A 16,061-nucleotide genomic window follows, 5' to 3' on the forward strand; every position below is an offset into this window, starting at 1 on the left:
GCAGGACATTGGGAGGACTTGGGGACTTGGGAAGGGATGGGAGTGGGGCAGGGGCAAGAAGAGCTGGCAGAGGCGGAGGAGGTGGGGTGGAGGTGGGCGTGGCTGGTTTCCCCATGTGTTTTGAAGGGGGAGCACACAGGCTGCACCTGCGGCTGGCAGGGAGGGTTGGCCGGGCGGCTGGGCTGAGCAGGGGTGAGGGGCGCCCCGGGTGAAGCAGGGGGGGATGCTGGGCTGGGGGACAGGTTCTGGGGATGCCAGGCGTTGGTTTGGGACACAGGAGGTTTCGGATGCCTGTGGCGCACCTTGGTGGTGGCAGCCAGGCACTGAGCCATGGCGTGCTTTCTAGTGGAACAACCACTGGTTTAAAAAGCAGCTTTTTTAGCATGAGAGCATTGCGTGTTCTTGGATGGAAAGAGAGACGTCGACATTCGAATGGTCCTGAGAGCTGGTGTGCAGAGGCGACAGCTCCAGCTTCCTGTCCTGGCAGGCCCTGTGCCCTTCCAGAAAGGGAATGCTGTTTAAGTCAGAGCCACGGCGGCTTTGTGGAGTGACACGGCAGGGCTGTGGGTTCACGCTCTCGGCCCACGCTCGATTGCTCTCCGGCCTGCCAGCGCCATAGACCCCAGGAGCTGGGACCATCAAAACCACTCTTTACTCTCCTGCCTTCTCCTACGTCTACCCCACTATGTGACTCTTGCACCCCTGTGCCACGAACTGGGTGGATTCAGTGCCCCCATTTTACAGATAGGAACACTGCGGCTTACGAGTTTGGTTCTGGTGATGCATAACTGTCGAGTGTCGGGACAAGCTGTCCTGTGGGAGCCCAGGTGTGGTGTGTGGGCATGGTGGGGAGTCATTCTCCACAGTGGCTCAGCGCGGGGGGCACAGCAGTTGCCCCAGAAAAGGGAAAGGAGTCTCTAAGTGGAGGAGCAGCCCAGGCAAGGGTTGTACGTGCCTGTGCACATATGCATATGCTACACATACATGTGCATGGGTGCAGTCATCTGCATTACATGGGTGTGTGTGCCTTAGGTGTGTTGCAGTGATAGGTAGTGTGTGTGTGTGTGTGTGTGCATTCCTGTATATTGCGTGCGTGCACGTGCCTGCACCATATGTATCTGCACCTGTGTGTTCACGTGCATGTGTGTGCAGCAGGAGGGCCCCTGAGCTGTCCCAGACTGTTGCTGTGTGCCCTCTGCAGCGGATGGGGCCTCGCGGCCTGTACCAAAGGGGAGGCTCTTATTCTGTCTCTGTATTGAAGTTAGGGAAACAAGAAGCAGGAACCGCATACATGCAAGGCTGAGAGCGAGGACCTCCAGGCTCCCTCGGGTCTCCAGGCCCCAGGGCTGGCCTCTGCCCCAGGCAGGAGTGCCCAGCCTTGCCCCACAGCGAGTGGCCGTGGGATGCAGGGACACTGTTCTTTGGTCAGTAGCTGACAGTGCCATCTGTCATAAGCGCCTGGCTCGGGGCCACCCTGCTCAGCAGGGCACGCGCGCTGGACCCTGGCAGCAGACTGAGGCCTTGTCCCGGGGCCAGGCCTTGCTGGCAGAAGCAGCCACAGCTGCTTGCCTGGAGGCCCCGCAGCCCCTCCGGCCTCTCCTGCTATCAGCACTCAGCCACTTACAGCTGGGCAGGTCCGCGCAGTGCCAGGCAGTGCCAGGCAGTGGCGTGGGGTCAGTGGCACAGTGGGTCAGCAGTTGTGGCAGGCAGAGATGTGATAGGCTTAGCGGTGTGGGGGACAGCGGCCTGGCAGGATGGCAGAGATGCAGCCAAGCACTGAACGGAGGAGACCGGGCAGTGATGGGGCCACTCCGGGCCTTTTGGGGTGGTTAAGGCCGTGCTGGGTCCGGCTTTGATCAGCTTTCTGGGCTCCCTGAAAACCCTGGGGGAGGAGAGAGCACCAGCTGTTGTGTAGCACGTGTTGGCTGTGCCAGGCTGCACGCCGAGTGCCTCACACATGCTCTCTCTCCCTTCCCTTCCACAGGCACCCTCCCGGCCAGGGCTGTCCTTTCCACTCTCAGCTGGGGAAACTGAGGCACAGACAGGTGAACTCACTTGTACGAACTCACGCAGTGTAAAGCGGAAGAGCCAGGTCTCAATCCCAGACCAGACTGATACGCAGGGCAATCGCTCAACCCCTCTGAGGGCACCCAAAATGCTCAGTAGAGGGCCTGGCAGGTGTCGCGCACCTACTGAGTGCTGGGCATTGCCACTGCGTCACCCTCAGCCCGCCAGCCCTCGAGTCCTGGTTTCCACCTGGAGGTCCCCTCCAGGCAGCAGTGAGGCCACCACGCCTCGGCCCTGCTCTGCTCTGGACTGCCTGCCTGCTCTGCACCGGCCATCTCCTAGGAGCTCTGAAATGCCACCAGGGGGAGACCAGAGAGCATTCTGGGGAATGCCAGGCTTTACCATTTCCTGTTGGGTTTGACTTCAAACAATTTTTTTCATCACCCATTTTTTCCTCCACACCCCCAAATCCCACTCACAAAACAGGAGGCTGTGAGCAGGGCCCCAGGCCAGGTGGGGAGAGTGCTGGTCTCACCCGGAGCCCGCCTGGCCTGATCCCTCTCCTCCTGTGCCCCCTTCCCACCTATTGGAACCAGCCTCCCACCCCGCCCCAGGCTTTTATTGAAATCATGGAGGTCCCAAAGGATGGTCTACCTTCTTGGGGTGGGGATGGGGTATTGGGGTTGGGGCTTGACATGGAGAGAGAGACAGAGAGAAAGGTCTTCCTTCCTTTGGTTCACTCCCCAAATGTCTGCTACGATCGGCGCTGCACCCATCTGAAGCCAGGAGCCAGGTGCTTCTTCCTGGTCTCCCGTGGGGTGCAGGGGCCCAAGCACTTGGGCCATCCTCCACTGCCCTCCTGGGCCACAGCAGAGAGCTGGACTGGAAGAGGAGCAACCGGGACTAGAACCCTGCCCCCACGTGGGATGCCGGCGCCACAGGCGGAGGATTAATCAAGTGAGCCATGGCGCCAGCCCCTGGACTCTTATATTTCCGTGATTCTGTATTTCTTTCATGTGAATCATGTGTGATTTTTTAATTAATTTATGTGTTTGAGAGGTAGAGTCACAAACAGAGGGAAAGATAGAGAAAGAGAGGTCTTCCATCCTCTGATCCACTCCCCGAATGGGCTGCAACGGCTTGAGCTGGGCTGATCCGAAGCCAGGAGCCAGGAGCCAGGAGCCAGGAGCCAGGAGGCTCTTCCAGGTCTCTCACCCGGATGCAGGGACCCGAGCACTTGTGCCATCTTCCTGTGCTTTCCCAGGCCGTTAGCAGGGAAGCTGGATGAGAAGTGGAGCAGCTTCCTGCTCATGCAAACCCTGGGAGGGAGTGCTGATGGCCAAGTGGTTGGGTCACTGCCACGCGCGTGGGAGGCCTGGTGAGTTCTGGAACCTGGCTGTGGAGGGAGTTGTGACGATGGCACATGGATGCTGGTGACTTGCTGAGGTGACAGCTTGGGCAGTGGACTTTGGCTGGCTTGTTCCAGAAGGGGGCAAATCCAGACAGGGATTGTTTGCACCCTGCCGGGCAGAGGAAGGGAAAGGCCCTGGGTTTGAAGGCCAGCCTGCTCAGGCCTGGCCTCTGCTGTCCTGCACACCCAGGAAGGGGGCCGGACTGGAGTCCCCAGGACGCGGGGAGCTGCCGCGCTGGGCTCTATGGTTGGGAGCCCTTTGATTACATCTGAAGCAGATAAAAACGGGCTGGGAGAAATCTGAGGAATGTTAATTGCAGCTCCACATCTTTGTTGTCTTGGAGGCCTGGTCCTCAGGCCGAGAAGGGCTGAGGAGAGCTGAGAGGGCCGAGAAGGGCCGGTTCGGAGCACGGCCGGGAGCCTCCACCCCCCTCCACTCAGCTGCACACAGCGCAGGGCCAGGGCTTCCGGCCCGGGCTTCCTTCCGTGGCTCCCTAGCTTGGCCGGGAGGCCAGGACTCAGGTTTTAGGAGGCCGCAGATGGGTTCTGGGGGCTGTGGGCGTCAGAGCTTGCAGCTGAGTCGCTGTAGGCAGCGAGGGCCCTGAGTGCCTTCTGCAGCCACTGTGCCCTGTGAAGGCAGGGGACGGCTGGGCCTGGCTGGGGGCGGCCAGCACTTGGTCGTTGAGCGCCTACTCTGTGTCAGGTGCTGTCAGGGCACATCAGACCCTGCCCGCAAGGAGCCCCCCTGCAGAGCAGCTGGGCCAGAGCTGTGCCCTGGGAGGTGGCCCCTGTCCCTCGCTCGCCCTGTATGAGTCCCAGAAGATGGAGGGAGATTGGATGCAGCCTTGGCACCCGAGAAGCCATCTTCTCTCTAGCTCCCGGGACAGAGGTCGTGGGGGGAGGGGTTCCAGTGGGCCATGCTGCGGCTGGGAACCTGTGCTGGGCAGGCAGGACCAGGAGCTACCGCTGGGGGTGACCATGGCCATGGCAAGCTCAGGGGAGTGGCCAGGGACTCTGCCCCTCACTCTTACTGATTTCCAGAGGAGATGCCATTTGCCTTTGGAAGTGAGGTCTGGGTTTTGATGATGTTTCTCGGGAGGGGGTCCCAGTTTTCTTCCCATCCCTGGGGGTGGGCATTGTAGCCCTTCCCGTCCTTGCAGCCAGGGCTGCCCCAGCGCCCCCGTCTCTGCCCCCTGGCCGCCAGCAATGCTGTCTTTGCACCGCTGGCCTGTGTGTTGCTGTGCTTGGGCTGGGGCTTGCCTGCTGTGTCTGCAGGTGCACAGGGCTCCAGAGGCCAGAGAGAGCCCCCGAGAGCTGGGGGCAGGTAAGACCATGGTGGGGGCAGAAGGGCCAGAGACCCATAGGGTTGAGGTGCAGGTTGGTGGCTGGCCCTGGTTTCTCTCTCGTTTCCTGGGTGTTGCCCTGGAGAAGAAGTCTGGGTGCCTGGAACCCCAGGGCTGTGCTCGAGGTGGCCACACACCCCATCTCAGCCTGGTGCCGCCCCCTTGGGGACACCAGAGGCCCGAGGCCTGGCGGGTTGGAGCCTACTCTGACTGTTTCTCCACGCGACCTTTGCCTGGCCCATGAATCTGTTTCCTCTTTTATCAAGTGCGTTCTTGTCTGGGGCTTTGTTAGGTCCAGTGTAGTTACCCAGGTAACACCTATACCTGCTGGTTCTACATCCGGGCATTCGTTCAAATCAGCCGTGTCTGGAAGATACTCAGAAAAAAACGAAAAACAAAAAACAAACAAAAAAAACAAACCCTGCCTCTCCCTGGAGTGCATCCAGACTTGTTGTCGTCATTCCCTGAACACAATGTGACACCATTGCCATGTCACTTGCCTGGTGCCAGGTGTTGGAGGTCCTCCAGGGTGATGCAGAGAGTACAGGAGGACGTTTGCAGGTTCCACACACAGGGGACACCAATTTATCTAAGAGATAAATGGACCCCTGATGGACCCCTGCTCCCCCCCTTTCCACTCTGCTGGGGCAGCCCTCGGCATCTTCCTCCACGTGTTCGCCTGTGCGTGGATGGACTCGTGGTGTTTTCCGTGATGTGCCGGTCTCGCTGCACATGTGTGGCGAGTGTGACTCCGTGCACTGCTCGTCTCGTGCTGTGGCATGGAGCCCTACAGGCCGGGCCTGGCAGGTGTGCCTGCACCCACTTGGTTTGAACTCTGCACCTGGCCCCCGGGTCCCTTGATGGCGTGCAGGTGTTTCTGGCTGTTGGTTCACGTCTCAGTGAGCTTGGCTGTGCCCCTTGGTCCACACGTGTGAGGGTTGCCCTGGGGGAGACCTGGGTGTTGAATGGCTGGGTGTCAGGTGATAGCGAGGGGAACAGGTGAGAATGTTCCAGAGTGTATGTCAGGGAAGTAGACACAACTGAAGGGGGAGGGAAGCTGTCCCCAGCCTTGTGTCTGACACGAGCCCAGGTATTTGGTCTACACTTCTGGGCAAACTCCTCTTTGAAAGTAAAATCCCCATTTATTTTTCTTTGATTTTTTTAAAAAAATATTTTATTTATTTGCTTGAAAGGCAGACTTAGAGAGAGAGAGAGAGAGATCTTTCATCCACTTGTTCATTCCCTAAATGGCCACAATGACCAGGGATGGAACAAGCCTGGAGCCAGGAGCCAGGAGCCAGGAGGCTCCTCTGAGTCTCCCATGTGTGTGCAGGGGCCCAAACACTCAAGCCATCCTCCGCTGCTGTCCTAGGCACATTAGCAGGGAGCTGGATCAGAAGTGCAGCAGCCGGGTGGGACTTGAACTTGCGCCCATATGGATTGCCAGCACTGCAGGCCATGGCTTTACCCATTGCACCACCATGTTGGCCCCTGAAATCCCTATTTCATGGAAGAGGAGAAAAGAGGACCAGCAAAATTAAGTCACGTGTCTGCTGCCATGCAGCTGCCTTGGGTGAGCCTGGGCCCAAAGCCAGGTCCCTGTGGGTGCTGGGGAGCAAGGCACCTCATCCTGCCTCCCAGGAAGGGACAGGAAGGCGGGAGCTCACTTTGAGTGAGGCCTCGGGAGGCGTGGCTGAGCTGCATCCGTACAGTGCTGGGAAAAGAGAACTTGCCAAGAATTTCCGGGGGCAGCTCCAGGGCGGGCTGCATGGATCTCAGGGTTTCGGGGGTGGCCGGGTCCTGGTCCCCAGCCCCAGCTTGTCCTCCCCCAGCATGCCCCAGCCGTATACATTTCTGGCATCTGTGAGCTGGGTCGTGTTCTGTGGGCACCAGGAGTTTGCTTTGAGGCCGTGGCACCAACATCTGTTAGCTCTCAGAGAACAGAGAGATTGACAGCGACCCGCCAGGGCCGGCGGGCGGCGGTGGGGATATTAAGTTCCGGAGGCTGAAGTCACAGAGACAAAGAGGAAAAGCCCCAACCCAACCCCAGCCCGCTCCCCAAGGCCCCTCTTTGATGTGGGTTTCCAGTCCCCGGAGGCCTTATAAGGCATTGTGCCTGCATTCTGGGTTCTGGGCTGGCCCTGGCCGCACACCCAGTGCCCGGGGGGAGCTGGCCTCTCTTCCTGGGGCCCAGTGTGGGGCAGAGGGGGCAGTGCTGGGATGCAGGAGGGAGGCACAGCTGGACTGTGTGGTCTCCGAGACCACCAAGCCAAGGGGCAGCCTGGCCCCAGGTTGCGTGGGGCGGGGGCTCTGTGGACCCAGAAGGATCTTTGGGTCAGAACGTGGAGCAGAGGCTGAGGCCCACTGTGCCGGAGGCCAGAGTCGGGGAGGCCCAGGACTCGAGGGGCCGGGCTGGATGGCCCAGTGGAAAACAGAAGCAATGAAGGAAGCGCAGCCATGAAGGGAGGATGTGGGCTCTGGCTCTGTGTGGCCTTGCGCAAGTCCCTTGGTGTCTCTGGGCCTCGGTTTTCTCATCTCTAAAGTGGGAATAATAGGAAAAGCCCTTTGGCATAGGGTACCGCCCTGAGGATCAAGGGCAAAGCTCTAGGCGGGACGAGGTCGTGTTTCCAGGTGTCCGTGAGGGCTCCCGGCAGTGTCCTTGGTGCAGGAGTGATGCTCATGGGATCAGGTACAGCGCCTCGGGCTTTAGACACAGTGGCTTCCTCGTGCTCTTGGGCCCCGCCCCCGCGACTCATTCATGGGGAGCCGCTGAGCAGCTTGTGCGAGGCAGAGCTGGGATTTGAACCGAGGTCTGATGGACCGCAGTCCACTGCCCTCCACTCTGAGGCGCCCGTGGTGGGGGTTCTTGGCTGCTGTGGGTCTCACAGCGGGCTCCACCAGCACCTGCCTTCCTGCAGGATGTGACTAGGACCTGGCTCCTGCACCTTGCAATGCAAGGCTCCAGCCAGTGCCTGGCATGAGGGTGGGGCAGAGTCCCCAAGCCCTGGGTAGGTGCTGTCTGCGGGGCAGACGGGAGTAGGTGGCCGCTGGCCCCGGTACCCGAGCTGGTTTTCTCGCACTTCTCTAAGTGTGGTCCCTGCTCCCAGGAGGCCTGACTCCACTGTGTCCTGGTTGGGTTGCCATAGGCTGGGTACGTTATAAAGAAAGGAGGTTTGTCTTGGCCTACAGTTCTGGTGCAAGGCCTGGGCCCACATCTGGCCATGACCTTCTTGCTGGCAGCGTCCTGAGCTGGAGCAGCACATCAGGTGGGGAGAGACAGCGAGTGTGCGTGTGAGTGTATATCTGTCCCGAGGTCTCTCTCTAGGCTTCCATCGTGGGGGCTGTCCTAGGCACATTAGCAGGGAGCTGGATCAGAAGTGACAGCTCGCAGTGGGGATGATTGGCACAAGAGTCTCAGAGGAGACAACAGGTGACCCGGTCACCATGCTCTCCCTGAACACGGACTGGGCAGCCTGGGAGCTGGCTCCAGTCTTGACCCTGCCTCTCACTGGCCTCTTGGTGCCATCTCCTCATTTAAACATAGGGCGATGGGGAGGCCTGGCCAGAGTGCCTGTGGGGACCCCATCTGCCGGCCTCCCTGCTGTGTGCCCGTGGTACTGCCATTAGCACCCTTTTCCTGTCCCATGGTGTCATCCTACTCTGCAAAAAAAAAAAAAGTGATGACCAGGATCCCCATCACGTGACAATTTGCACCTCATTTTTGTGAGGTTTTATTTTTTTTAAGATTTATTTATTTAGTTGAAAGGTGGAGTTACAGAGAGGCAGAGGCAGAGAGAAAAAGAGATAGAAAGAAAGAGGGAGAAGCCGGCGCTGTGGCTCAATAGGCTAATCCTCCACCTTGCGGCGCCGGCACACCGGGTTCTAGTCCCGGTCGGGGCGCCGGATTCTGTCCCGGTTGCCCCTCTTCCAAGGCCAGCTCTCTGCTATGGCCAGGGAGTGCAGTGGAGGATGGCCCAGGTGCTTGGGCCCTGCACCCCATGGGAGACCAGGAAAAGCACCTGGCTCCTGGCTCCTGCCAGGATCAGCGCGGTGCGCCGGCTGCAGCGGCGGCCATTGGAGGGTGAACCAACGGCAAAAGGAAGACCTTTCTCTCTCTGTCTCTCTCTCTCACTGTCCACTCTGCCTGTCAAAAAAAAAAAAAAAAAAAAAAAAAAAAAGAGGGAGAGAGATCTTCTGTCTGCTGGTTCACTCCCCAGTTGGCCACCTGAAGCCAGGAGCCAGGAGCTTCTTCTGCATCTCCCACATGGGTGCAGGGGCCCAAGCACTTGGGCAATGCTCCACTGCTTTCCCAGGCCAGAGCAGAGGGCTGGATCAAAGAGGAGCAGCTGGGACTCAAACCGGTGCCCATATGGGATGCTGGCACTGCGGGCAGCGGCTTTACCCACTATGCCCCAGTGCCAGCTCCAGAGCTTGTGTTCTTTGAGAGATACAAAGAGCAGGCTGTTGTGATAATGCAAGGGGTTTATTGAATATGAAAAGTGCCTCGCACCCTGCAAGAAGCAGCAAATGCATAATAAGCGTCTGTTGTTACATTATTGTGGTTTATTCCTCTGCCCCATTTTACAGAGAAGGAGATTGAGGTCCAAGAGCAACAGAAGCTAGTGGAGCCAGCGCATGACGCTGTGTCCAGCTCCGTATCCCCCCGGCCTCTGCTCTAGGGACTCAAAGCTTAAGGAGCTCAGACCCTGCGTGTCATGAACCCTGGGCTGTGTGGCTCAGTGGACAAGGTGACTCTGCCATAATCCTGTTCCCAGAGCGGGGGACCGTGTAGCACTAAGAGGCTGACCCAGAACTTGCCGGAAGTCAGCTTTGTTGAGTGTGTCAGACAGCCTGCTGCTCCCACCAGGGGGCGCTGCTTCTGTCCTCAGAGTGGGTGCCTTGTGCACATGTGGGCATTGGCAGAGGGGTCCCACCCAGCACGCCCTCGTCCGAAGTGATGTCCACGTGTGGCAATGAGAGGGTGCGAAGTCCCAGCATCTCACTGATGCAGGCGGCCATGTGTGGTGCGATCAGGGTGCTGTCTGAGGTCGGGGCCACACCCCCCGCACAGAAACCTCAGCAGTCCCTTGTGTAGTCCCTTGAAGACTGTCGCTTGCTCCTGCCAGGTGGCATCTGTCTCGCTCCCATAAGAGAGATGAGCTTTAATTGGCTGCCAGGATGTCGCTGCCATCTGATGATGCCACCTGTGCACGTCCCTTTCCTGTCACCGGCTCCCAGCTCCCCTGTCAACTCCAGCTCTGTTAACGCAAACAGCCAGTTTACAAGCCCGGGAAATGTTGGGTGATTATACTAATCGGCAGAGGCGGAGAGAGACGCCGCCTGATGCTGGGTTTAGAAGGGAAATGGGGCGCCAGGAGTCGGAATGGCTGCCTCTGAGCAACCTGTGAGAGTGTGTTGCCCGGGAAAGGCAAAGCAGCCCTGAAGCACACAGTGGTGCTGGTTGACTCTAAAACAAAACCGCAAACCCCGCGCGCTTGCCCCCCACTGCGTCCAGCCAGGAGACCAGCTGTGTGAAGCCTCCCTGGGTTTATCAGGGCGAGGACTAGTTTTGCCTTTAAGCCGCGGAGCGGTAGGTTTTTTTTTTTTTTTTTTTCTCCCCCTCCAGGAGAGAGTGTTTGTTCTTCTCACAAAGGGGAGGTGGTGACAGCTCAGCTTTTGGACTGCTCATCATTTTGCGGGTCGGGAAGCACCGTGCAAGCAGAGAAGGGAGTGCAAGTCCCCAAACCTCGTCTGTCCCCCAAAACAGGAGTGCATCTCAAAGTGGGTTCCTTGGAACACGAGTCCTGTGTGACGTGTTTGAGAGACAGAACTCTGTGGCTTAAATAGATTTGCAGAATATAGTGTACAAAGGTACTTCAAAAGGCCCACGGAAAATGTGTATGATGAAAACATTATGCATGGATTTCAGTTGGTTTGGCGCCAGTTCAAACTTGTCTTTCCATTGCATTTCTCCATGCGCTTTTTAGAGTAGCCTTGTATGCTAGTGCTCAGAGTCCCGGTGTTTATAAGCGTAGTAAAGGCTCTGATGAGTCCTGCGGCCAGCGACCTTGCCTAGCTCTGTTTGAAGCAACCTCCTTTGATCAGAGAACTCTTCTTGGCAGAGTGCTGATAAGCCCTGGTCTGGCCTTCCCTGCGGCCAGCACCGTCCTCCTGGGTGGGCTAGACAGGGCTCTGTTGGCAGCCCAGGAACTTCCCAGCCTGTGGATCCACCAAACTCACCTCGCAAACCCAACATCGTCCGGGTAGCTGCCCGGCCCCATGGGCTGGAAGGAGCCCTGCCAGGTGGGCTGAGACGCTGGACACCTCGAACTCACTGGAAGACAGCAGGCAAAGTGTGTGCGAGGATCTGGCCAGCTCCCGGAAGGGCTGTGTGTGTGTGTGTGTCATCAGCGAGCTGGGAGGCAAGATGGAGAGCCAGTGGGAGCTGGCACCTGTGGGAAGAGTATGGTGAAAGGCACCCACCTAGAGCACAGACGACCCCGTGGGTTTCCTCACAAGCCCATGAGACCGCCCTCCTGGGACCCCGTGCTGGAGGAAGGCTCCAGATTGAGGTCTCTCCTTGGGGTTGGCAGGGGAGGTCTGTTGCTCCTGTGTTCATCAAGCTGATTCGGCCGGCTCCGCGAGGCCCGTCTTCTGGTCTCGTCTATGCACCTGTGGGGCGGGGCCGACTTCCTGGGGGAGAAGCATGGCCCCCAGAAGTGTCACGGGGGTTGATTTCTCGGGTGCCACAGGATCCACCCCGCTGACCTAATTCCTAGCAGAAGCCTCAGGACAGGGTCGTCCCCACCCCGCCTGCTGCGGCCCGGCCCTGGCTGCCGCCCCCCGACCCCAAGATCCTTCCTCACTGTCCCTGCTTTGTCTTCCTCCAGGAGCTCGTGGGCGAGGTTTTCAGAGAGCCCCTCAGCGAGGAGGAAGAGGAGGACTTCCGGCTGGAAGGTACTTGGCGTCCGTTGCTCTCCCCTGCGGCATTGAGGGGTGAACGGGTATCCAGGCCACCATGTGCCCGGCCAACACCAGAGACTCTGTGGTTCACAGTGGGCGTGGGCTGGGAGTGAGGAGCCCGGGGCGCATGGCCCATGCGGGCCTGCACACTGGCCCTGCACTGTGTGACTTGTGGGACCTGGGGCAGGTGTTGGACCTCAGCCTCCTGCCCTGGGGGTGATGAAAGCAGCTTCTCAGGGCTGTGGGAAGCCCCCCAAACAGTGGTGGGCAGAGAGAAGGTGTTGCAAATGCAGCTGTCCTGGTTCCCTGTGTAGTCACTCGTGTCGTGCCCATGGGGTGTGCACATACTCGCTCACGCACCCTCAGCCCCTCACCTCTCTCTTCAGAGCTCACCCCTTCCTTCCTTCAAGGACGGGCGCCAATTTGCAGCAAGAATCAGGAGAGAGCGAGGAGGGAATGGTGTCGCGAAGCCAGCGTGTGTTTGCCAGACAGGATGGCATTTCCATTTGTCACTTGGAATTGGGGGCGAGGCTTTGCCAGATGCGGCAGCCCCAGGAGAGTCAGAGCCCCTTTGCCAAAGCCAGGGCAGCAGCTGGCTGGCAGGCTGGGGTGCAGGGGTCCCTGGGGGTTGTCTGGGCAGGCTCCAGACCCCAGGGCGTCCTGAGGGCCTGGAGGGTGTCAGGGGCCGCCTGGGCCAGACCTCAGGGCCATGGCTGCAGCTGGCCTGGGAGCTGTCCTAGCTGTGGGCTCTGCGGCTCCAGCCCAGGCCGGCCGACTCCACTGCGCCTTTCAGTAACCTCCCAGGTGCACTTGGAGCAGCACTGTTTGCAGAGATTCTCGCTGGTGCCTGGAAGTCGGAGGCGGCCTGGGGATCCAGCTAGCTCTCAAACTTGGCTCCAAATGGAGCAGCCCCAAACCAAGGGCGTGGAGTCGTACGGACAGAAGGCTCTGTGCACGTGTTTCCCTTGTGCCTCTGGACCTGGTGCCTGCACATGGGGGCTTGGGCTCCCCAAGCCGCAGCTGGTATCCTTGGCTGCATGGAGAGATGCTGGGATTTGGTACCTAGAGGTCTGCAGGGTACAGGCATGGGGAGCAGGGTGACCCAGGCATCCAGGACGTGGGCCTCACCACTCATTCCAGGTTTCTCCTCCCTTGCCTGTTTGAATGGGAACTTACTGTCAGGCCTGTTCTCTTGTCTACCCATCCCTAACCTCTGCTCCGTCCATCACCCACTCACTCTCCACCCACCCGTCCACGTGTTGCTCATCTGCACCTGTCCATCACCCATCCAGCATTCTTACTCATCCACTCATCTGCTGTTATACCCAGCCCTCCACCATTGCCTGTTCATTCATTTGCCTGTTCTGTTACCGCCCCATCTGCCAGCCAGCTTCACCTGTGCACCATGGGGCGCCCTCCCCTCCATCCTTCACCCATCTGCTCAGCAGCGACCCATTAGTGTTTATCACGGGTCATCAACCTGTCCGCCATTTACTGGGTCTCTTCTTAAAGCCAGAAACGGGACATTTCCGTGCAGTGAGGCTCAGCCTAAAACCACATAATTGGTTTCAACTGAGATCTCTTTGCCTGCAGACAGACAGGAAATGAGCCATGGAGCTGGCTTCTCCCAGCCCTGGCAGTGACTTGCTGTGTGATCCCGGGCAGGTCCTCCGTCTCTGGGTCCCCCTTGCCTCCCTGTAACATGAGGGGTGGTGACATGGAGCCAGACTCAGTGGGCACTCAGGATGTGGGCACCTGTAGGGAGGAATGCACCTTGCTAGAGGTGGCACTTAGGAGTCTTGGTGGGAGGGTGGCAAGCATGCGTGAGGCACTTGAGGGTCCTGGCTCCTGTCAGGGAAAGGGTCCAAGCCCCTAGCCCACCAGCCCTATGTCAGGCTTCAAGGGCAGCTGGCCATCTTACCAGTCACTGCTGGTGTCCGGTGGGGCTTGGGTGCCACTAGTTGGGCTGGATTGATTGTTGGTGGCCAAGCTTTGCAGCTCCTTTCTTCAAACAAAAGCTGGCAGAGAAGTGCAACATGTACATGTGGCAGATCATTCTAGAAGGGTGGACACCACGTGACGATGTTCACGCAAACAGAAGGCACCAGACACTTTATGGTGTTCATATGGGGTCCACGTGCTTTGTTCTGTGGACATGGGCCTGGACGGCTGTGACCTGGCCCCTCTGGACAGGGGAGGGACTGCATTTGGAAAGGGTGCTCAGAGGAGGTTGCAGTATTATCTGTACTTCATGCCTTAACTTCTGTAACGAGAGTATAATCGTAATTTCCTTGTGATACTAGAAACCAGCTGGTGTCGTTGTACAGTGGGTTAAACCCTTATGTGCTGGTTTGAATCCCAGCGGCTCTGCTTCTAATCCAGCTTCCTGCTCATAGGCTGGGAAGGCAGCAGAAGATGGCCCAAGTCCCTGGGGCCCTGCCACCCATGTGGGAGACCCAGATGGAGCTCTTGGCTCCTGGCTTCGGCCTGACCCAGGCCCAGCTGTTGTGTTCATTTAGGGAGTGAACTCCTCTGGTTCATGGAAGATATTCTGTCTCACTCTGCGTTTCGAATAAGTAAGTCTTTTTGAAAAAGAAAGAAAAAAGAAACAATTTAAGAGTGAAAGCAAAGAATAAATAAGGCAGAGAGAGCGGGGCCGCTCTGATTTGAGCCAGGTGGATATCTGGACCTGTTCCCTGGGCCCTGGAGACCCCTGCGAAAGGACCCTGGGCCCAGTGGCTGGCTGTGGGTCTCTGGCCACCCAGGATGGGGACGTGGCCATGGCGAGCAGGCTGAGGGTGGCTTGGGGACCATCCACCTGCCCTGGACCTGGGCCCAGGGTGTCCCTCTGTGCTTCTGGCCAAGGGAAGACAAGCTGAGTCCTCAATCTCTTCTTTGTCTTCCCGTTGGCCAAGTTCATTGCCTCTTGGCGGGCTGGAGAGCTCTTTAGGAGAGAAAAAAGGCCATCTGAGGCGTGAAGATAAAAAGAAGTCTTTTAGCCATCCCAGGAGAGGCTGGCTCTAGCTCCTGCGCTGTTATGTAAAGCCGGCCCTAATCCAGCGTCTTAACCGCCTTAACCGGCCAGCTGGGAGCGGGAGCGATGGGAGATTAAGGCCGGGCTCCGTGCGGGGCCGGGGCTGCAAGCTCCTTTTGAACCCGGGAAAGAACAAAGTAAACATCAAAAGTTCCAGGCCCCAGAGCCACTGGGTGTGGCAGGGATGGAGAGAAGGGGAGACAGACCCCTTCCTTTGCTGACCCAGCGAGGGCCCAGGACAGGGGAGAGGTGACCCCATGGTGAGTGGCAGCACCCGGCTGCTTCCTGCCTCCCCAGTGGGGCAGGTCGCCAGGTGGCGGCAGCCTGTGGCTTGTACCCTGGGGTGGGGACCAGTGCCAGGCATGTTTGGCACACCCACGTCACCCTCCGAGACCTCCAGGAACCGCTGTGTCTGAGGGTGACCTGCAGGTGCATCGCTGGCTACAGCCCCAGCCCGGTCCCTCGCTGGCAGAGAAAGACCTCTGGGCCCTGCCCCTGTGTCCTCCACACCCCCAAGTGCCCATTTCTGGTCTTCCCTGCAGGTTCTAGTCCAGCCTGCTGCTCCCGCCCTCGAAGGTCTCTCAGGGGCCTGGCCCTTCCCAGCCCGAGGCAGAGGTGGCCCTGGGGAGCTGGCTCTGCCAAGGAGGGCATTCATGCTGGGCCCGAGACCCCATGCGCTGTGCAGCCCTGGGGAGCTCAGGCCCTCTTCAGCTCTGCTGTGGCCCTGGACTTGGCCTTCCTCCTCCGTCATGAGGAGTGCCCTGCACCCTGTGTTCTGACCTGGGAGTTTGCAGGCCAGACCACGACCCCACCTGGCTGTCCCTCCACTCGCTGTGTGACCCTGGACAGGTCACTTCACTTCTCTGTGTCCCAGTTCCCTCGCTGGGCTCCTTGTGGCACTTCTCCTGCAGGGTTTGGTGTCGTCATTGAGAGAAGCCCTGAGAACAGGCCTGGTCCAGAGAAAGTGCCCAGTCCACGCGGGCTGTCCTGGTTCTGGTTGTGCCATGGGCCCGGGTTTCCCGGACAGGGGCTGGCCTGGGCTTACAGTCATCTGCATAGGCCAGGTCAAAGGTCTCCTCTCAAAGTTGCTTTAATCCCGTTAGGAGCCGTGAATTCCTCCCTGGGCATTGCAGAGCCTCTGACATGCTGTGGGTGCTCAGTGAACACCCAGAGGGGCCGGCGCTGTGGTAGTGCCGGCATCCCATATGGGCGCTGGTTCCCGTCCCGACTGCTCCACTTCCGATCCAGCTCCCTGCTAATGCACCTGGGAAAGCAGCAGAAGATGGCCCAAGTGTGTGGGCCC

General features: G+C 58.9%; 1 protein-coding gene across 2 annotated transcripts in view; it reads left to right on the plus strand.

Moving 5' to 3' along the window:
* The window catches only part of NKD1 (NKD inhibitor of Wnt signaling pathway 1), an 84,836-nt gene that overhangs the window by 42,743 nt on the left and 26,032 nt on the right, over positions 1-16,061 (plus strand). The window contains exons 1-2 of one of the 2 annotated variants that reach the window (XM_089319099.1): positions 3,288-3,385; positions 11,652-11,718. Coding sequence is in view for 1 of the 2 variants with exons in the window: in XM_051833876.3 (XP_051689836.2) it covers positions 11,652-11,718 (67 nt within the window). In the remaining variant the exon portion in view is untranslated. Of the gene's footprint in view, positions 1-3,287; positions 3,386-11,651; positions 11,719-16,061 lie in introns of those variants that run through there. The other variant, XM_051833876.3, reaches the window with a different exon arrangement.

Source organism: Oryctolagus cuniculus, chromosome 18 (genome assembly GCF_051225735.1).
Source record: "Oryctolagus cuniculus isolate XC-2025 breed Fujian yellow rabbit chromosome 18, ASM5122573v1, whole genome shotgun sequence".
Taxonomy (NCBI): Eukaryota; Metazoa; Chordata; class Mammalia; order Lagomorpha; family Leporidae; genus Oryctolagus; species Oryctolagus cuniculus.